We start from the raw sequence: 23,705 nt of genomic DNA, 5'->3' as shown, positions 1-23,705 counted from the left end.
CCGTCTGTATGCTAACCGCGGTCAGTGCGCGATCACCTCCGCGACAGTGATGTCCAGGTCGGGTGCCGTCGTGTCGTATGTCTGCACTGTCGTTGCAGCAGAAGACATAGTGGTAGTAGTAGAAGTAGTAGTTTCATCGTCAGCGGTGGCAGTGGCGGCGTCAGTGGCGGTCGTGGACGAGGTCGTGTTGTACTTGTGCATGTTCACGCCGTCCCGGCCGATCACGAAACAATCGAATTCCAACACGAGCACTTCGGCGTGTTCGATTCGCGTGACGAAATTGACGCACGCGTGCAAGTTTCTGCCGGGCGTGTAGATGTCGAACATTTTCATGCACATGTCCATCGAGGGTAAGTACGGCACAGGAACTCGTAGACATGCCGGCGGTGGATTTTTAGCTACAAGGAAAACGAATGTTATGAGTTAGTGAATACGTGTAAAGTGTACCTGCAGTTATAGTGAAGATCAGGGCCCATTCGCGTTGGTTAAGTTATAGGTTGGGTTAGGTATTGTGCACGACATGTCCATCGACGGTAAGAAAAAACTCGTAGACATGCCGGCGGTGGATATTTACCTATACAGGGAAAACGAATATTATGAGTTAGTGAAGACGTGTAAGTATAAAGAACCTGACCAGATATACAGTTATAGTGAAGATCAGGACCCGTGGTTCGCTTAGGTTAGGTTATGTGAAGTTAACCTAACCCACCTATAATACCTACACGTTTCAACGAAATTGGAATTAAACATTTGTACATGTTGTTGGATGGCGATGATTGTATTCTAATATAATATAGTTGGAATAGACTTACTAAATAGATTGTTTTACCAATTACCCAAAACTATTAATGATACTATGATAGGTATTATGCAATTTCGATACATACACAATCAACGGTGAAACGGTAAATTATGTCGGATTGTACGAATTTATATAGACGTATAAACACATACCGTATAAATACGTTCGACACAAATATTATACAATTAATTTTAAGTAGGTAATTATAATAATATAATATAATGGCCCATTCACGATAACGATAATAAAAGTTTATTTTAATGCTGCAGTTAATACGGTTACAATTTATTATTGAATTATTAAATATTCAAGTTATTAAGTTTTTACTATAAATATCTTGTATATTGTACACACGTATAGATAAATAATAATAATACGTATGATACACCGTGTCCGTGTGAATCATTAGGCGTGACTCATATTTCGCCTAGTAGAATAGGAAAATAAAAGTAGGGGACTCTGTTTGCTTAAAAAAAAGATCTCCGTCACTTTTTTTTATCTCGCCGAACCGCAGGGGCTACCTAACTTTACATTCAACATATTTTTAAAATTATATCTTTATTGATTTTAATTTATGTAATTTAATTTGAATATAAAATTTAATAAAGTTCCCGAATACATAGTTCGAGGAGTGCCTATACATACTTTCACTATAATTATCTATTTATACACAAATAATTAATTGAGATATTACTATTTTACTACTACCTTAATAGTCACCTACCTAATATTACACCTACCACCAAAATTATAGAACTAACATCACAACCTCAATTATTAGTATCATTATTCATTAAGGCATATCGGCTGGTCGAGCGCATAGTTTTTTTTTATAAATCACTATAATTACTAACGAAATAATAATATAACAGTTCATAAGATACCGCGATACTTGGTATCTCGTGCATTTTACGACAGACAAAAAGTTCAAAAAGAAGAACGAATCGTACTGTGTTCCACTTGAAAAAAAATACATTAGGGGTACGCCAACATCTGTAAAATTAATTGAGGTACCTATCCAGTCCCCCTGAATCGCCACCGATTCGAGCACTGTAGTTATAGAAGTGGACGTGTGGTAGAGATTGTAATACCTTACCGCTTTATATCAGGACAATAAATTACTTCGTAAACACCGTACAACGTGTTTTTATGCAACTAAAATATTAAACAGAAATATTATCGTAATTATTAGGATCAACAAACATATATATGTATACATAAATGACCTTAATAAATTAAGTCGTAAGAGAAATAGAAATTTTTTTATCGACTTGTTCATTTAAATTATTAGTAAATAAATGTAGATTTGTGTGATATCAATATATAATTATATATTTGAGAATATTTTCAGAAAACTAATAAAACTATTATTATTCTACAAATACCCATCAATAATTTAATTTTGACTTTCACTAAATTGCTAGTTAGTGCCATGTTAAAAAATTTGACCCCTGGGGGACAATTTTACAAAGTCGACCTTTATAACTTTATATTTTTATAGTCACTTGCCTATCTCAAATAAAATCATCTAATAATAGTCACTTTATTACCGCTATTACAAATTAAAACTTGAAGAAGTATAAATAAATAAATTTACCCTAAAAATGTGGTACTCTGGGGCAACCACGGTCTTTGATCACCCCCTCTCTCCCGGCGGCCGGCACCATTAAAACGGCTCCACATTCAATAGTATTCATACTACAGTTAACACTCATGTTTGGTACATCTTAGCAACTTAACTTATATTAGACCAAAAAGAAGAAAATAAGATACAAATATTTATAATGTTATATTATTATGGTAGGTAAAAAATATTCAAATTTTATTGGTTTATTCCTTTTAATATACGTAAACAATATGGAATCGATTGTGTAGGTAGAATACTTTGTTCTAAATGTACAATGCAGTTTAGTTTGAGTTCAAGTTGTTTGAATGTTTATATTGTTGAAGTTTAACGAATATGTACGTCAATTCAGTTTTCAAGCTGCTGCTCGAATGTTTGTTTGTTCCTAGTCGAAGTTATATTAATTTTCACTCCTCCTGTATGTCCGTGTTCAGTATTAAATTTGACAATCGGAATCTTTGGATTTTAATACAAGTTATTGGAACCGTTGTTGAAAGGTACAATAATCATGACAAAAAGCATTTTGAGCATATTATATTGATTATATTAAGGTGTTCTCGGACTATTGGGGACTCGGGTCTTTGAGTAATAACTATATTAAAAGTATGCAATATTAACATATTTTGGTAAATAATACTTACCGGATACCTTGTACTCGTACATTGACTCGTCGTCCATAAACATGTTTCCCGTGATTGCAAAGTCATAAGGATCGTAAGTGAAATTCATACATCCTGCTCATAAAAACAAACCAGTGCGTTGGTATTACAGTATTTGATATTGATCTGATTTTTGGCGTCTCTAATTTACTCGGCGCTAGGTTATATTAATTCCAGGCTTTGCGTGTATCTTGGGGAGCAAAACATAAAATTTACCATGGTTTACTACACGTTAAGTACGGGACCATGTACGAAGTTAATAAAACTGAGATTACAAGGACGATATTTCTTCATCCCGCTGTCACATTCAATTAGTATCCTTGTTTGCCTGCGAGCAGCTACGGCAGTTGGTTGGCCTTTATTTATTTATTTTTTTTAAATTACGATCTTACCAAAAACCCTGCTGCAGGATATATTATATATACATATTTCACTCTCATAATAGTTATAACATTGTAAAAGAAAAACTAACATTTATTCTTCCATTGCCGACAAGAGACGTGTAATGAGTTTCGAGAAATCCCGTCATTACTCATTGTCCATTGACTTCACCAGATTACAATGTCATTTCTAAATTTAACACGATTTTAATTAAATTTTTTAAAAAGTTTAGGACTTTTGAAATATTATATTATTACCCAAAAAAACACCAAAATATTGTTAGTACAAAATACAAAACCTAACAAATATCAAAATGTGATATTTTTTTTTAATAACCTATAATTAAATTTAAAATTTTAGTTTTGCCAAGTGTAAGAAAAAATGAAAAAGATACTTATATAAAATTAGATTTATGAATGAACGTTAATTGTGGCTATATTCCTTTATTTAAGAACAATTTTTATTTTTATTTTTTGATAACAAGATTTTATGCTCGTCTTGAAGTTTAAGTTTTCTTTGCGAGAGTAATTCTTATTATATGCTTAATTATTTGTATCTGAGAGAAAGAGAGAGAGAAATTTATGTTGATTTTATTGACAAAATTAGGTCTAGAATCTATTTATTATCATATATAATGATATGAATAAAAAATTAGATTTATTCAACATATTTTATGTTTTAAATGATAAAATAAAATAAAAAATGTTATAATACCTATACACTACACATATCTAGCAAAGTTATTTTTATGTTATAACCTATTACACATAACATAACTCTGATCACCAACTTATAATGTATATGTACATTGTAAATGAAGTATATCAATGTAATATTATAGGTACCTACTGTGCAATTGTGGCATTAATGTCATACATTTTAATTTAATAAAAAAAATATTATCATATTATTATATTATTATAATAATGATCATATTGTTAAAATTGAATAAATTATGTTATTGTAATATAATAGAAATAAATAACTTTTTTTTTATTATTACCTAATTTACTATTCTGTAGTACCTTATTTATTTAACATTAATTTAAAATATAAAAAAATGATGTATATTGTTTATAAAAATTATTAGATGATTAATTTATACTGTGGGACTAAATTTAAGAAAAAATATATACAAATAAAATGGAATTCTTCAGAATGTAAGAAAACAAAACCATGTGTACTTGTCGGCCATATAATTTTCTTCGAAACAGTTGACCAAACTTTCTCCATTCTTCTATGTTGTCAAACTTGGTCAACCGTCAATGACCGGCAATAATTATCGACAATCATGTCACGTACACTTTAAACGTTCCACCACGCTCAATTAAATAAATGTATTCGGTTTGATTGTGGATGTGAACTGATTAATATTGACGTCATAATAATTATATTTATTTTCAAATACGACTTTTATAATGTACTTGTTCTGTAAAGTGTATTATAAACGGTGTCAATACTTCAAAGTTCAAGCTACGCATTGTGTTTTAAATTGAATGTTATTGTTTCGCGTTGGCAGCACACAATGAATTACAGTGTTTTGCTTGTATTTTTGATTTGTCTTATGGGACATATTATTGAACAACATAATACAATATCTAAGTGCTATACTACTGTTTGTATATACTCGTAAATCATTTGGGGCTATATTATCGGGTTTTAATTGCATTAATACTTTTGATCGTTGATTGTTTTGGAACGTAGCTTGATCATATTATAAACGTTGATAGCAATTTTACATTATTCATATTTGATTTACTTATTGGTTGAATACATATTTATTCTTGATTTAAGTATTATTTTTTTTTGCTGGTACGTAAATATTTTATATTGGGTAGTAAAACTAAAAAGTTGACTTATATCATAATTAGTGCAGCCAAAAAAAAAAAAGGAATCGTATTAATTTAATATAATTTTATATCATGATATAAGACTGGCCGACTATAAAATAATAAGACATACCTATCTAAGTATATTATAATTTAAATGATAAATGTTTGGTAATAAATAATAATTATAGTGGTTATAATATTATAAAACCACTAAAATGAAAAGCCTCAATGTTTTTTTGTTGTCATGGGAAATAAAAGATAAAATGTAGTATCATTATTTATATTTTAGTGAAGTGAAATACTTGGTCGTATTAAATAAGTCATAAATACAGCTGCAAGTATAACACACATACAGTTAAAATGTCAGATGGTTCTGAACAATTTATGGAAGTTCTCAGGCCTCAGCAGTATGAATATGAGAATATTAAATTATATTGTATATGAATTTGTACCTACTTCAATAGTGTGTGTTTTTGCAATGACTTGTTTAATGTTTGTACTTATTTATTTTAGTTTTAATTTCATAACTTGTGTTGCCCATTATAAAAAAAAAAAAAAATTTAACAGTGTAATACGCAGAACATATAAAAATATAATTTTCTGCGTGAACCTACCTGCTTAGTGCTTTGTACACGTTTATAACAAGCTAGAATTATTTTAATTACATTTTTCATATTATTACACTGATTGATGATTGTACACGAGTAGGTGCATATTGTATAGTTTTTGAATTACAGTACCTAGCTGGAAAATGCAGAAAAGTTTTCACTTTTAAACACGGTACATATACTACTACAGGTACCTGGTACATGGTATAATACAATACCATCATCGTATTTGGAAACAAGCAGAACATTCCCATATGATGCCCTCGAAAATTAATTTCTTATTTCTTATGATAATAAGTATTTTCGTCGGGGCGGTTTACCACACCTCGCTTCGTATTCATTGCAGATAAAATAAAAATAAATGTGTTAATTAATCATTAAAATTAACCTTTTTTATTGTAATCGAAAAATCGTACGTTGAACTGGGCACAACAACCGCACGTCAAATCTTGACATGAGCATGGTATAATTCCAAATCGTGCAGTACTTGGTTCATCTTGTCGATCCCCAAACCGTTGAAGCATCGGTATCTTTTTACTTGTTATCGCATCATAATATATATTGTACCACTTATGATCTGTGCCTTTAACTAGAAAATGTTTGAAAGTTAATTAATTGTTTTAATTGTTTTGATTTCAATAGGATAATATGGTCATTGAGGAGGTATAATAAAACAAGCTTAAAAATTTAAGTAATTAATCATAAGCTACCGAAAAATATTTGATAAATTCTTAACATTTTAAATGTAGCTTTTAGGTAAGCATAATCGGACAATTTTAAAAACAAGTTTCTATTCTATCTATTCAGAGGAAGCAATTTATTTATCTCAATTATTACAACAAGACATAACTATATGGCCATTGTTTTAATTGTTATGTTCATAATGGTCGTTTTGTTTTTGTGAATTAATATTTTTCCTTTTAATTATTCTCAACTGTTATTTTTATAGTGCACATATTTACGACTTCCAAGAACTTTAATTGATTATATGTAATAAGTAATACCTAAATAATAACTAATAATGGATAATGGATCATTATGTTTATAGTGTACAGTGTCTTCTGCCCTGGACGTTGGTTTCTATGTTCTTATATTTCCTTACTGATTTCAAATATTCACAAATTAAACGTCAAACGTTCTCTAGTAATCCTGACAAGGGCAATATAATCTCCGTAATAACCAAATCTACGTACGGTGGGCTCTATTTTTATGCTCTAAATTTACAAATTTAGAAAAATGTTTTTATAAAATATAAAAATAAACATTTTGGAACGTCATTATGCTCAAAAAATATATTTAGGTCGTAGGTGCATGTTTGTATACACTATACACCACGTCGACTATGACTATGACCGCGTCGTAAGCTATGATAATAATATTATAAATATAGGTATAATTGTCAATTATTGCTATTTTTTTATTAGGTTTCAACAAAAAGTTAAAAGCTCAACTTTGCAGGAGCGGATTGGAGAGAAATTTCGGCCCGTAAGAATACAAACGGTAAGTACAAACGGCTGGTACGGCCCACTTACCAATTTACCAATTAAATACATGTACTATTATTATATTAACTTAACAAATTTTTGTATCAAGCGTCGGGCAGATAAAAAATTAATATGTTGGCCGCCGGGGGCCCAATCATGAATCAGACCGATACTGACTAAAAGATTATAGTTTACTTTTCCATAGGTATTACATAAACAAAATCGAAATACAAAATCTATGTACCTATATCTTTTTTTTTCTAAACATTAATTTTCTATGCTTACAATTTTATAATTTTATATTTGAGCTAATTTTACTATTTTACCTATATTTAAGTATTTAGCTTAAATATTTTATTTTATATTGTTTAAGTGCAACGTTGTTTCAAAATGTCAGTGTTTGTTTATAAAAGCGATTTTCCAAACTTTTGAATTTGGTTATTTAGTCCGTGGATATTTTGTTCTTGGGTATTTTGACCAAGATTCGGGCACAGGGCCTCTGTATGCATTTGTTTTTACCCGTAAGTGATGGTATTATAGATAGAAAGAGTGCAGCAAGACCTACAACATGTTGCTCGGATAGATAGCTGGGAATCTAGTTTACATTCATATAAGAAACCCCACAAGATCTAAACTTTAAAATTAATTAATCCGGCTCCAACATTTGCCGAGTATCGCAGTAATGACTAAAAAGTATAAAATGCGATATAATGTCATGTAAATACAACTTATACTGTATAGGTATAATAGTTATAATATTGGTACACTTTCTATAGTGCAGGGCGGAACGACTGCTGTCAATGAACATTAAACTTTTTATACTGATGAATCATATTTAGGTATAATTTAATCATGTCACGTCTTTACAATTTAGTGCAATCTTGTTTAATTAATTTTAGTTCGAATTTCCACTTTCATACTATGTATACTGTATAGTGTACTTGTTCCCCGCGCCTGTCCATCCGGCCCATGAGTCACAGTGACACGGCGCGGTGTGTCGTTGTTAAACACTTAAACCACTCTAAACGTTGCTAATACTTAAATTGTTGACCACTCAGTTATTTGAATAACGTTTTGAGCACTCCCTTTCACCAACACAATCTATGGGTTATGATTATTATAATATGTAAAAGGTAAATGTCTAAATAAAATATTCAACATATTTTTTTGAATTATGATGAATATTGTGTATACAATCCGATCCAAGTGGGGAGTGAGAACTATAATTTTCTTTTAAAATTTATAATAACTACCTATACGGCTATATCACATATTTCGTTATTGAAAATATTTTTTATTTCCATTTTATTGTCAAGTAGAATAACATGCGCCCGTTCAAAAAGGGCTACTTTCAAATAGGATACGGTAAATAAACAACTACAAATTTACATTTATAAAAGGTCGACCCGGAATTTAACGATTTTTATTATTGAATCTGGTATTCAGACCGGCCACTGATATATTATTATAAATTTACGATTTTATTTTTGACACTTATAGGTATTTATTATGATGTTTCTCCCAAATATTATACGGGTTTTAAATTCTAAAACTAAAACTACAAATGTCATTGAGTCTTTACATTCTCATTCTTAATTTCTTACATGTGTCCTAACATCAGCACTTTTTTAGTTTGAAGGAATTATATTCTATTTAATTATATCACATTTTATATCCTATTATAATATATGAATAAAGAAATACGACGAAGGAGAAAAATCTCCATCAAAAAATAGTTATTTTTGACTAATAATTATTAATTAATAACTATGTGACTATAATATAGTATATTATAAATTAACTTTCATATATTTTGATATTTATTTTTGGAGAAAATTGTGTTATATTCGAATTATATAAAAATAATAATATTATAATAATATAATATTTCGTTGATGTTGCCCAACTTCCAATTACAGGTATTCGTGGCCCAAAACTGGGTAATAAGATTTAAAAAAATATTGTATTCGAAGCAGGTAGATAAAATGTAGCCCATTTATCAACCACTAGCGATAACTTTTAGTTTAGAACTGAGATTACTCCCCCACCCTATTGACTCGCTCTTAATCTTATTACTGAAAATGACATTTTCTTGCAAGAAACACTTGAACTCTAAACTAATTCGTGGCTTTACTCGTTTAACCCTTTAATTTGGAATATACCACATTGCCACATCAGTTTACGTTAGTGAGTTACAACCATAATCGTTTGAAAACGTCCTCATTGCCCCTTTAAGGCATCAAAATGTAATTTGTGAACTTGTCACACATAATTTCCGTGGCCAGTAAATAATAATTTATGTACAGCCAAACGTCTGAAGTTGCTGACCTGTTAAACTAAAACTGGAAAGGTATATAACTAATAATATTCAATACATACTTATTTGATATTTGTTCTAGAAAGTTTTAAGTTTTCTAATCTGACTGTTTTATTAAAATATTAATTTTTTAATCGTTTTTACAGAGCAAGTTAAACACATAAAATGTCATTATTTTTTTTTTTATATATTAATCGTTCGCATTGTTTTAAATGTTTCTCACGTAATTTGTTTTATTATTCAAGAAGTATTAACTATTAATTATAATAATAGGTTAGTAGGTGCCTAATAAATTATATTCATTTATTAGGTACCTAACGTTACACAAAAACGGTTTTAAACTGTTTCTAGACAGCCGGGGTCTAAACTATACAAAGATCAACAGAAAAATATTGTGTTTATTAACTAATGTCGATAATGTATAATTAGTAATACATATTACTATATTGTTGTATTGAAATGAAAACAATTATAATTAAAAATAATAAAAATCTATTGAATACCTACGATCTACGATCAATCTATCGTCTAAAAAGTTAAATAAAAATAAAATAAGAATAGTAAAGTAACTAATGAGATTTAAAACTTACAGCCATATATTTTTTTTTTTTATTAATTAACCCGCGGCAACTTAGGCCATTGGGTGGTTTTTACTGTGGGGGAGGGTACTGTAAGTTTAAACACGTGTGTTTTGGCTTGGCAGATTTTTTAGTGGGCACTAGTAGGTATCTGCCATGCCCGGGGGGGGGGGGGGGGGGATGGTGGCACTTCTCTCTGGACACCGTGACTTGCCCGAAGAAAAATGCCACCCGCGGCCGGCATCGAACCGCTCGACCACTTCGTCCCACCTATTATTTTCATGGTTTGGTTAATATAACATTATAATAAGTAGTATAATTTTAAATAATAAATGAATCTTCAAGTAATAGTTATAATGATTAGTTTTGCAATTTGATTTTTTGATTTTTAATATTTTAAATAAACATTGTTCTAAGTATTGTTCAAATAAGGTTTGATATTGGGTGGCCGTTTCATAGTATTACATATTGCAAACTGCATTGTTAATTATTTGATTACATAATTAAAAATTAATTTCTCAATGATTAAAGCCATAAATTAAAGTAAAATTTAATTAATATTATAAATTAATTACCTGGTGTTTAGGACGTAATTGTCAACTGGAACCGTACACTGGTTATTTAGTATACGCACTTACACAATATTTATTTTATTGATTTATGACTTGTACTGACTACTATTACAATAAAATAATTCTCAACAAACTATACATATTTATTAAACATACCAGACCTCTTATTTGTTTGTTTTAATATGTATTTTATTAATGCAAGTTATATTTTATTATCTAATTATTAGATTCTAATATACTATATCGCTATATTAAAACGTAGTTTTAACGTTAGTTATGTATTTTAAAAATATGATGGATAAATAAACGAACTTAATTATATATAATACCCTTAGAAGTATAGAATAAGATTAAATTATATACAGTATTTTAATATGTACACATTATACCTATATTGTATCTATAGTATATTATACTTGTTCGTATGTTACTGTCACCAAACAAAGTACCTAAATTGATGAACATTTTATTGTACAAACTACAAAGTAAAACCTATTTTGTAATTTATGTTATGATGATAATAACTAATAAGCATCGCAGATTTTCCTTACAGCTTTTTAGAACATAATGAACTCTTTCATACTTAACTTAATTAAATTTAAAATTTAGAACAAAGAAAAGTTAATCGAGAATTCGGAAAATCAAGCCTGAAATTAAATTACATCAATATTGATATTTTTTTTACGATTATATTGATTTTAATTATTTATTGTCAAACAGCTAATAATTATAATACAATTTGAAATCCGTATTTTCATTGATTAATTTACGTATAATACGACGCATCAATAGGTATGCGTATCAAAGTGGAATCTCAAAATTATGGACATAATATAATAATAATTGTACGATAAATACGAATTAAATATAAAATAAACGGTGGATTTTAAAAACAAGACATTACTACAGGGCACGTTTCTTATTTTAGCGAGGAGCGTTGCTCACTAGCACGATAGCAGTACCTACCCATGATGACCGTCATTACTGGAGTCTAGAGATTCGATACGACCACGGTATAAAATCATATTCTCCAACGACGGTAAAACATAAAAATATTATGTGGGTCTAACTGCAATGATGCGCGCCTGGTGTGTAGGTATATAATATTATACCGCGTACAAACCGTTCCGGTTTCGTTATAAGTGCGACACACGTTACACGTATTTTTTACCTACCTACCTAGATCTACCGTCCGGGATAGCTAATAATATTCTAGCGATAATTTCGAGGAAAAAATATATAAACCTGTGAGCAAATCTCAACGGGTACGAATACCGTCGGAGTGCATTATTATTATTATTATTATTGTATCATTCCGTTCATAATAAACATTTTATGTATTTGGGACGTTCTCGCGGAACGGTATATAAGTCGTGCACACTCCGTTAGACATAACTAGGGCAGATATTTATATGCTTTTGCGCCTCTTCATTGGTCGGTCAAAAAATTACCTATAGCTTAACTACACCGAAATCGTCTAATGATCCCGTACGTGTACGATGATATCAAGCGCATTTTATGGCGTGCCTTAGGATTTTGTCCGTTTTTAATGTAAGTACCTACGTTGTTTTTAGAATTTTGTTTTATTATTAGATAGGTAGTTAGTGAAAGAACTTGTAGACTTGTACCTAGTACACGTGTAAATATTGTAAATACTGTAATTATTAGAACTACAACTCAAATGTATCATCCTTATAAACACACCTGAATAACATTGTAATGACCGTAACTAATGACCTTAGATGCCGTGTTATTTTCTTTTTCTTTTTCGAGATCAATAAACAAAAAAAAAGGAAGAAATATAGTTGTTCAGATTGAAGAAAAGTAAAACTCGCTATCCAATAGTAAACATTTTAAACAACTTTTCTTTTTTTCAACAGTCATTATTAAGGCAGAGAAGTTATAGGATTTGCATGTTTTATTCTGGGCCTCTATTTTATAGCAAACCAAGATATAAATATAAATCATAGGCCCCCCAGTTGAAATCTAAAATTTTTTTTTGCATATTTTTGCATATTTTAAAGATTTAAAAGAAAGTTGCATATTTCGTTATTTTGTGCATATTTTATGCATATTCTACATAAAAACTTAGAAAATTAAAATCTAGCGGGCCATAGAGAGCAAAAAAATTCTAAACCGTCATTCTATAGTAAGATAAAAAAAGGTTCTCGGGCCGGATGCGGGCCGCAAGTTGCCCACCTCTGTACTATAATATAGTAGGTATATACATTGTACACCACCCGATGCCCGTGTAGACTATGTAGTATAGAAGATAACTTATCTTTATTATTATATTTTATTAGTTTCATGTCGAAGTAATTGGCATTTAAGTATCTATATTAAATTTTATATCAACATTATTATGTGTCCAGTGTCCGTCAGTAATATTACGTTAGTATGGTGTTAAGTGTCGATCGATACGAAAGTGCGTGCCGTTTGTTGTGTTTTCCATGCTTACATTTTTCTTTTAACATTTCTGCTAACATTTTGCACAATGCCAAAATTAAATGCAAATATATTTAACAAGTATGTGAAAGAGTTTGGTGAAGATACATTTGCTACCGATGGTACTATGCTTTATTGTAAGATTTGCGAAGTTAAAGTAAGTGCTGAGAAAAAATTTACAGTAACTCAACATATAAAAACAAATAAACACGAACGATTATTAGCTCGTCGAAATAAACCTTCAGAAAATAAACAACAATTTATATCACAGCCGCCAAACAAAAAATCTGTTTTTTCACATGATTTATGCAAGGCTATGATGTGTGCAAACATTCCTTTACATAAAATTTCTAATGTTCAATTCCGATCGTTTCTTGAAAAATATACTCTAAATGACATCCCTAGTGTATCAACGTTGAGGAAAACTTATACAAACGATTGCTATTTAGAAGCTATTGATCAAATTAGAAAAGACGTTGTAGGGAATAAAATATGGGTTTCTATAGATGAAACGACAGATGTGCAAGGGAGATATATTGCAAACGTCATAATCGGAACTCTACTGAAGGATAGACCCGGAAAAATATATTTACTAAATACTGAAGTTTTAGAAAAAGCCAATTTTTCTACAATAACCAAACTTTTTGACAGCTCAATGTTTCTCCTGTGGCCCGACGGTGTTCGTCATGATGACGTCCTCCTATTTTTAAGCGATGCTGCGCCATACATGAAGAAAGCAGGTACAACTATCAAGGCTTTGTACTCCAAGATGATCCATATTACTTGTATAGCACACGGATTACATAGAGTGGCAGAAAATATTCGGAGTCATTTTCCTAGAGTTGATAAATTAGTGGCAAAAGGAAAGCAAGTATTTTTAAAAGCACCTTCACGTGTTTTATTTTTTAAGACAGAAGCTCCCGGAGTCCCTCTTCCTCCCGAACCTGTACTTACACGTTGGGGTTCTTGGATTGAAGCTACTTCTTATTACTGCCAATATTTTAAGCAAGTACGAGATGTTATGCAACATTTTGATTCTAACGATGCTGTATCTATAAAAGAATCTCAAGCCCTTCTAAATGAAATTTCAATGGAACCAAATTTGACTTTTATAGATTCAAATTATGGGTTTTTACCATCAACCATAACTAAATTAGAATCACAAGGTGTATCACTAACTGATTCAGTAACAACAGTAATGTTCACAAAAAATAAATTGGACGAAGTAGCGGGTGACGTTGGAATGAAAGTAAAAACAAAATTTAACCAAGTTTTAGAAAAAAACTCTGGGTTTGCAATAATATTAAAAATTTTAAAAATTTTGAATGGAGAAAAAAGTTCATCGATGGATGGTTTACCAGAAGACCTAACGGGAAATGATTTAACATTTTATAAATATGCACCAGTAACATCAACAGACGTCGAAAGAAGTTTTTCTCGGTATAAAACCATACTGGCCGACAATCGGCGATCATTCGACGTGGAAAATATTAAAAAAACATTAGTTGTGCAATGCAATAATTTATCAGGTGAGAAAAATGTTCTTAAAACTATTTTTGTATTAATATATTTAATATTTATTTTAAGGATAAATCAAAAATTCGAGATTGAAGAAAACCATACTAACAATCGGCGATTATTCGACGTAGAAAATATTTAAAACAAAATTAATTGTGCAATACAATGATTTTTATATTTCTTTTATATCTAATTTTTTTATTTTAATATAATATAATTCAATTTTTTTTGTGCATATTATGTTGCATATTTAATGAATTTGAATGCATATTTTCAATTTTTGATGTGCATATTTGCATGCATATTTTTCCAATTTCACCTCCTATAACTTCTCTGCCCTAGTCATTATATAACTATATAATTAGATATAGTATAGCCGTTTAGGTGTAGTATAGGTACATTAAACATTTTTGTTTCACTATTTTATATTTTGAAGATCACGTTTTTAATGGATATTTTAGGTATAAATAGACCATTAAACTTTGGCTTTAAAATCACATTATTATATTACATGAGAATTAAGTAATGTTTTTAAAAGCATATTTCGGTAAATCGTAGGGTATACATATATCAGCATTATCCGTACATTAAGTTGGCTTTTACATTTTAGAGCATAATATACCTATATAATTCTCCACCCTATCAAGGAATTTACCGCTGCGCATACACTCAGACTCAATTTATATATATATAAAATTTACCATATAATTAGGTCGAATTTCTAATCTCTACTTTAATCCGTTTAACATAATATTATTTGATTACCTACTATATATTATCGTCTGTAGCGTAAATAACATTTCTTACGGAAAATAATTTTAACGGCTGACCCGTTATACGCACTGTGTGTATAACCATACCAATTGGAAAACGTATTTCACGCGACCCGTACAATAGCGCACGAGAAATAATGCATTTTCGTTACAACCGGACCGTAAATAACGGTTATAATGAATAGGTATCGTCATAGAGAACAGAAGAGTCTATACAACTATGTGCGGTTCCTTTATTAATTTGTTACACTGACTCGTAGAGTACCGTTTAATCGCGATTTTAACGAGGTCCTCATATCGTGATATTATTATCCGAATTCAAAGCATAAACAGCTGTTGTCTGTTGGATTAATTTATTATACTACTCAAGCACTTAGATAAACACAGATATTTTTCGTGATTTTGCCGGTTGAGCGCTTTTCCGTAGCGCGTGCAGAGTCATTATATTATTATGAGAAAACCATTTTAAAATGTACTGTCTGTTTAATGTTTTAGTATCTTAGCTATTATAGGGCTTCATGGATATTGTTTAATTTGAATACCTATAACAGTGTTTAACGTAGACATTGTCAGGGCTGACTCAAGGTATATAGGCGAGCTAGGCACCTGCCTATGCCTAGAGGAGCGTCAATTTAGTAAGGGGCAGCATTTTAAAAAAAAGTGATAATATTATCATTTTAGGTACAGAGAAATTGTATTTTACCTAATTTACTATTTTCGCCCGAGCCGGCCATAGACAGTGGACATTATAATCATGCACTAAAACAAATAGACATCGATAGTCCATTGAAATGGGTGTGAAATGATAGCTGCAGACTGCAGTGCAGGTACATATAATGTTTTTATGTATATTTATTACGAGATAAGACTTACAAGTAAAAATACGACTGATTCGGATACTTATAAATTAGGTAAGGTCAGGTCAATAATTGAAATCCGTTAAAAATTTCAGGGGGCTACCATTTTAAATATCAATGTGAGCGGGGGCTTCGATCCCACACAACTAAAAAACTGTTTGTTTTTTTTGGCTAAGTCCCAAGTTCCATTTTAATTCTGTAAAATGTGATGTTCTTTGATGTTTGTAACAAATGAATGTGTTAAATTTTTAATAGCACTTATATATATCTGACACATTTCACTGTATTCAGTTACAAAGTAATGGTGGTAATCATTTTAAATAGTTTTCTGTCTTATTAATTAGAAGATTTTAATCTGTTTTTTAAATTACAAGAAAACTAAGTGTAGGAAGTGTAGTAAATAATCATTATAAATACTATTAACTTGTAGTAGTATTTTTCACGATTGTTTTTTGTATAATGTATATTACTAAATAAATGTGAATTTTATAAATTTTAAGTTTATGTATGATATAATGGCTTAATCATAATGCTCTATAATTATAAATTAAAATTTTAAAAACTTTTACGACTATTAGCTATTTTTCACCATACATTTTTTATGATAGTTAGTTAAACTTTATTATTTATTAACTCTACACATAGTAGAATACATATTATGGATCTAGGATTATAGTTGAATCTACTTAAAAATATGTGAAGAATTGGAGTTTAAAATATTATAAATGTAAAATAACAATAAATGTATCTCTTTAGTATAAATGTACTCATATTAATATAATATATATATATATTATTTATAAATTTAACAAGATGCTTTATGTGATCATAACATATTATTCACTTATAATTGTATTTATCGAATTTATTTTATTTAGCAAATTCTATAATATTATTAAGTACTACCTAAGTAAGTAAGTATTAAAAATATGTCTTAAACTATCATATAATTAATTTTTTTCTTTTTGACTTTGTATGATTCAAACATTTTAAAACAGATTAATTTTAAATAAATTATGAATCAATGTATACTAAAAATTACAATAACACTTCAAACATAGTTCAGTTAATTACTGTATATAAACTAGTGATTACATTTTGCATAATTCAGAAAATTTTAAATCTAAATATTATGTTAATAAATTATTGTTTGCAGTTTATTTTCAATTAAGATAGTTGTCGTATGGAACTTGAAAAGTTTTTTTTATAGTGCCGCAAAAATTTAATGTGGCATAAAGTCAAGAACGTGTTGAAAAAATATAGTTAATATTTGAAAAACAAATACATAGTTCCTACGCTCCACTCATAATTTCCAATTAAAACATTTTTAAACAATTTTTATACACATTTTAAAAAATAGTTTGTATTTTGTGAATATTACATTTCATAAAATATCGATTTTTTGGCGAGCTTTATTATAGAGTGCACATGAACATTTTCTTATCAATATCCTAGGAAAAATATAAGATTCATAAATATATTCAGATACGCAATAAAATTAAATGTTTTGTATTATTAAATAACTATGAAAATGTACTGACTAATTTATATTGCACTTAATGTTTGCATATTAAATAAAAAAATCTAGAAGAACCAACACAATTATTTCTACTACAAAACAACCCTATTGGAAGACCTACTTCCGAACCGTAGGAATAGGTAACTCGATTTTTATACAACTCGTATTTTAATTACGATTTTGAGTCACGTTTTAGTTTCAATAAAATGGGTAAAATAAACTTACCTCTCGAATTCCAAGTATGTGTATACGTATAACTATGTTTCACAACAATGTACGACAAAAGTAAAGCAAAAACAACGAAATCGCGTAAAATATCCATTTAAAATGTTTTGTGCAGTAGGTAGGAATAGTATTGATGAATTTTCTTTTTTTCTTTTCGATCCGTCTGATGTCCTACAATAACAATGCGCTTAATAATATTATACAATGCGAATAGGTATACCTCTCTTAAGGCCCTGTTTGTCCAGATGCGGGTTTTATCACTACATTTACATTTAACGTCCTTAAAACTATGAATATATGCTATACACTACATTATACACTGTGCTCAATGAATCGTGTGTTAGTTACACGTAGCTCAGAGTCTCATCTGATTGCTATTTATTATTTTTTATAATTTATTACACATGGTCATAAAATACATCGTAATAAGTCATATTCTATATACATTGACAAATTGTTTATGTGCATTAATTATGCAGGGCTACCTCATTTAAACGTCATTACTTTTTTGATTAGGATTATGAAATCTTAATGTACAAACCATATTCAGTGTCTAAGCGTTGGCTTAGATATAAACTATATTCAACGTTTTATTGTTGACAGAGAAAATCAATATTTTGCACTTATATTATGTTCAATCAGTGCTTTATTATGGAGTATATTGGAAGATCAATGTCCATACTTTTTGAAATAATGCAGTTTCTTGGAATACTGGATGTATTTTTAAAAATATCTGTGTCTACAATATTATTATTTTTAACCAATCACGGTTATCTACTAGAAATAGGTAGCCATGTTAGTGTAACCAACTAATTTTATTACTTAGATGACTAATAAGAATATAAGATACCATAAAATGTGATGCATTTTTGTTCGTGAGGAAAAATGTTGAAAAATGTAACACGATAAGGCTCCTTAAAAGTAGCTTTTACCTCAGTCAAAATATTTCAAAAATACACTCATAATTTTTCTTTTATACGTGTTTAAAGTTCAAATGTTGACAAAATTCATCAAAATCACAAACATTTGTAAATTATTAAAAATGAATCAAGCTCTTTTATTTATTCAAATAGCTTGACAAATATTTGATATAAAAATACTGTAGGTATACGCATGTTTAATGATCTATTATACTTTTTAGTGTATACATTTTAATCTTTTCAGAATAGAAGTTATTTATACAAAAACTTTTTAGAAAGAGAATTGTTTTCATAGGTTTGTTAGTGTTAAATAGTTAATAACCAACGATAATACATATATCCCACGAAAATATCAAAACAGCAAGACTGAAAATTAATGAATAAAATGGTTATTAGTTACGTTTAACCAAGTTACATAACGAGTTTAATATTTTAGACTGCCGAAGTGTTGAATGCATTACTTTTGGATTTCAATAGGAATTAAAATAACGTACACAATTAAAACTATATACGCATTTCAATAGAACATTAAAATTTACCCGAACGTAGGTATTAATTAAAAATGTCACAATAATAAAACGCTACCAGATAACCAATTTTAACGTTTAAAGAGACGTTTGTGCCATAATATCTTAAAAATAAACTAGCAAAAGATTAATCTAAATAATTCATATCTTCAGTTAGTAGGGTTCTACCATTGTACTATGTCCTCTCTTTCTGTTATTTTTCCATCAGTTACTCTTATAATATTATGTATTATTTTACTGCGTATATATTACTGTTTTTGTGTCTAATATAATTTACTTATTTACTAACTTACTATTTACTTTTATCAAATTTGCTTATTTTCTTCGGTATGGATGCATGGATTATAAATATTCAGTTAAAAAAAATGTAACCAAATTAATACACCTTTGTTAATCTATTTAACCTTAAATTCAAGTCTCAACTTATCTTGACAAGTAAAAATTAGTTCAGTTTCTCAGCCTTGTCAATAACGGTTATAAAATACTATTATATTATAATAGGTAATATGTAAAATATAAATAATTACCCAACGCATTAATTTTACTAAGCTTTTTCAAATGATAAAAAAAAAACCATGTCGAATGGAATAAAAGAATTGACGTTTCGAGACACTTGTTATACGTATATGCCTTTTTAAGTATGGTTCGATGATCCATCTGCCAATTTGCTATACTCAAAATCCATTTGCAAGTATTTCTGTAGCACGTAAACAAGTTATACCTTCTTCAATATATTCCATAACGCATATGGCTTTGACGCTTTGTAAGCTACAAACAAAATATATAAATAATTGATATAGTTTTCACGTATATTAATAGGGTGTAATAATTACATTCTTTTGAAGAGGTGTCGAGTACCTTTGGTGTATTCGTGTGCGAGTGAGTAGAAAGTATAAATTTCAACGACCTTCTTATAACTCCCAACTTTTAGTCCAATTAAATATTATATTTTATTTTGTTTTGTTTTTAAATTTCCAATTTCTAATCGAGAGTATTAAAAAACAAATATAAGAACTGTATAATATTATAAGAACGGTTATGATTTACAGACACTAAATAATAATACTTAATTTTGTACGAAAGACAATATTAACTGATAATCCAAGTAAATACCAGAGGACAATTCCTAATTATTTTATGAGTAAAAATATCACGAATGAATGATAATTTTTTTTTTTCATTAATTTTGATCAACAATAATGAACATTTTTTTATTTCATCAAAATTTGATGGATTTATATAAATTCTAAAATGTAATTATAGAAATTATATAAATCTTATGCATTGCAATAATCTAATAAACTATTGAAAACACTATCGTCAAGTTTACATATATTCCGTATGTTTCTTATTGTAATACTTAGTATAGAAGATTGTTGTTTTTCAAAATAAATATTTTCAGTATGAAGAAGTAAGTACATTCATTCCAAATAATTGATAAAAACCTATAATTTATTGATAAATTAATATTAATTGTTTTGACAATACCAACGCTTTAAAATATTATATCGATTGATTTATTTTGATAAGGGTATACTCAATATTCATAGAAAACAATAGTTTTCTCTACATTTCAATGAATTGCTTATATAAGTAAAATAATTTGAAATTGAATATTTTTTTTTTAAAACCCGTAACTGAAACCTATAAATTTAAAAAAAACCATTCACAAAACCCAACTGAATTTTGCAAAAACCGATCATAGTTAGGTTCAAACCCAAATGCAAGTACAACAATTTCAAAAATACGTACCACGTCTCAACTATGTCACGAGACCAGTGTATTTTCAACATGGACCTCATACTAAGTATAAGGTCTATTTTTTTCCATCTCTTGGAGTGGGTGGGGGGGATTATCAGGTATTAGTTGGTTTACATTTTTTAGGAATCAAATGAATGTAAAATTTATTTAGGGTCAAAAATTGTTGTTTCTGTACAATATGAAAAATAATTGTCATTATTTTCCGCTTGTGTTGAAATGTATTGTTGTAGAGGTACCATTTTTTTTATTACGAATTTCAGTAGTTGTTTACGTATTTACATAAGTATTTAGCTTTTACGTACTAATATTTGATCAATATTCAGTAATAAATAATAACAATGTGTATACGTTCCCACTACCCGCATAGAAATAGAAAGTTTAATTAAATGTCCTATCATTTTATGTATAAACAATAATAACAATCAACAATCATGAATACATTTAATTATTACGACATTTTGATAATAATAAAAAAATGTGTTAGCTATTACAACTTCAAGCGAGGTAATAACCTTGTAGTTGTAACTGATGATAATAATAAATAATAATACAATTATAAAATATGAATAAAAAAATATTTAAAATACAATTTACATTGAACTCTTTTAATACTAACGATGCATTTATTTAAAAATATTTTGTTTAAAAATAAATAATGATAAATGACGTACTTCTATACATTTTGACATTTTGTAATGAACTATTTAAAAAATAATATTTTTAAATTCATTCACGCAATTGGATTTGGAAACAAATATTTTGCAACAAAATATATTTATATTTTTTTACTAATTATATTAAAATATACCCAAAAATAGTATAATATTTTATATATTACTATTTATTATATACCTATATAATATATTATATCGGAGGTAATAATAATAATATTATTTCTTCTGATCAAATTTACATCACAATAGCTGGTACCTATAGGTTAGGTTACCTATAGTCTCCATTCTTAAATTCTTAAATATATTTGTATAATAATGATTATCTATCTTAAATAATAATCATTTTAATAAATGTTCTAATATGTATTGCATGATTGATTCTGTACATTTCAAAATTAAGATTTCATATGGTTTGCAATAAATCTACACGTTACAAGGGTTGTTTTTCGACCTGAGTGGTTGGCGAGCAACGGAGCAAACACATTACAGTTGGTGTTTGTTATGTCGACCATAATCGACGGAGAGCGTATCTATTCTATTTTACATCCTTTTACCTCTCCCTTTCTCTCAGACACTATGTTCTGCTCGTAACGTTTCTACCCGCCCCTACGTTGCTATAACCAGGTATTTGATAACTTCCTGTTGTACACCACTGAACCCTAAATCCCCGTTAACACGGTGACATAATAATATATTCAAACCGTTTGTCTGTACCAGACAAGTTGAATTTTCAAGTATCCGAGGGGTTTATTTATTTATCAATATATTATAATATATTATACGTGCTTGTCAAGTAACTTTTTACGAGTGTTATATTGATAGATTACATATACCTAAGATACTGTTGCATGTTGTATATAATGTTAAGAGATTTGATGTTGATCCTACACAGAATGATCAATTCAATAAATTACCTGTCTAATCCATGTCAAGGAGGGCCGACAAACCTTTTGGTTTCTAAGTATCAAATAAAATATTGGATTGATATATTTTGACAAGAATGTATATCTATACTAATAAAAAAAATTTAGTATATAAGTCATTAGGATAAACTATTTAAAAATGCCATTAAAACTGTGGCTATTTTGGACTTTGTATAACTATAGATTTACTGCATGGTTTTAAAATATTGATCCATATTCATTATTTAGGTAGCTATTTTATGGTCAGTATATAAGTATTAAGGTTAGTAATGAACGTGGTGATATGAGTGATGTTTTGTTAGAATGGTTGTATCCGTCTCACACGTGTGCAAATTAGACCACAGTAATATAGTATAATTATAAGTTGGGCATGGCAGATACCTACGGGTGCCCAAATCAAAAATTCTGCCAAAACAAACACACACGTGTAAACAAATCTACAGTACCGTCCCCTACAGTACCACAGGCTAATGACCTAGTAGTTGAAGCCTTAACCCTAATAAAAAAAAAAATTATAAGTTATAACACATTAGACAGATCGATAATATATTATTATGGAATTGGTTTTTGACCAGAACACAAATAATAAAAGATAAATAAAACAAAATGTTCGGTACATAATCATTCGGTACATTTTATCTTACATAATCTTTTTTAAAACATCAACAACAAATTTAAGGTGATTTTATTTAACGTTGTCAGTAAC

At 28.9% G+C, this 23,705-nt stretch overlaps 2 protein-coding genes across 2 annotated transcripts; one reads left to right on the top strand and one right to left on the bottom strand.

Annotated features, from left to right (window-relative positions):
* Nucleotides 1-21: 21 nt before the first annotated feature.
* LOC132943154 (uncharacterized) lies at nt 22-18,359 on the bottom strand. Its single transcript, XM_061011999.1, has 4 exons — nt 18,195-18,359; nt 6,295-6,495; nt 3,068-3,160; nt 22-398 (listed from the first exon to the last, which is right to left on the bottom strand). Exons 1-4 carry the CDS (start codon nt 18,289-18,291, stop codon nt 22-24), a joined length of 768 nt encoding a protein of 255 aa, XP_060867982.1. The 5' UTR covers nt 18,292-18,359.
* On the top strand, nt 13,901-15,140 carry LOC132943153 (uncharacterized). The gene is made up of 2 exons (XM_061011997.1): nt 13,901-14,831; nt 14,890-15,140. Exons 1-2 carry the CDS (start codon nt 13,958-13,960, stop codon nt 14,892-14,894), a joined length of 879 nt encoding a protein of 292 aa, XP_060867980.1. The 5' UTR covers nt 13,901-13,957; the 3' UTR covers nt 14,895-15,140.
* Nucleotides 18,360-23,705: the final 5,346 nt, after the last annotated feature.

This window comes from Metopolophium dirhodum, chromosome 4 (genome assembly GCF_019925205.1).
Source record: "Metopolophium dirhodum isolate CAU chromosome 4, ASM1992520v1, whole genome shotgun sequence".
NCBI lineage: Eukaryota > Metazoa > Arthropoda > Insecta > Hemiptera > Aphididae > Metopolophium > Metopolophium dirhodum.
This window is presented reverse-complemented; position numbering and strand designations above follow the sequence as displayed.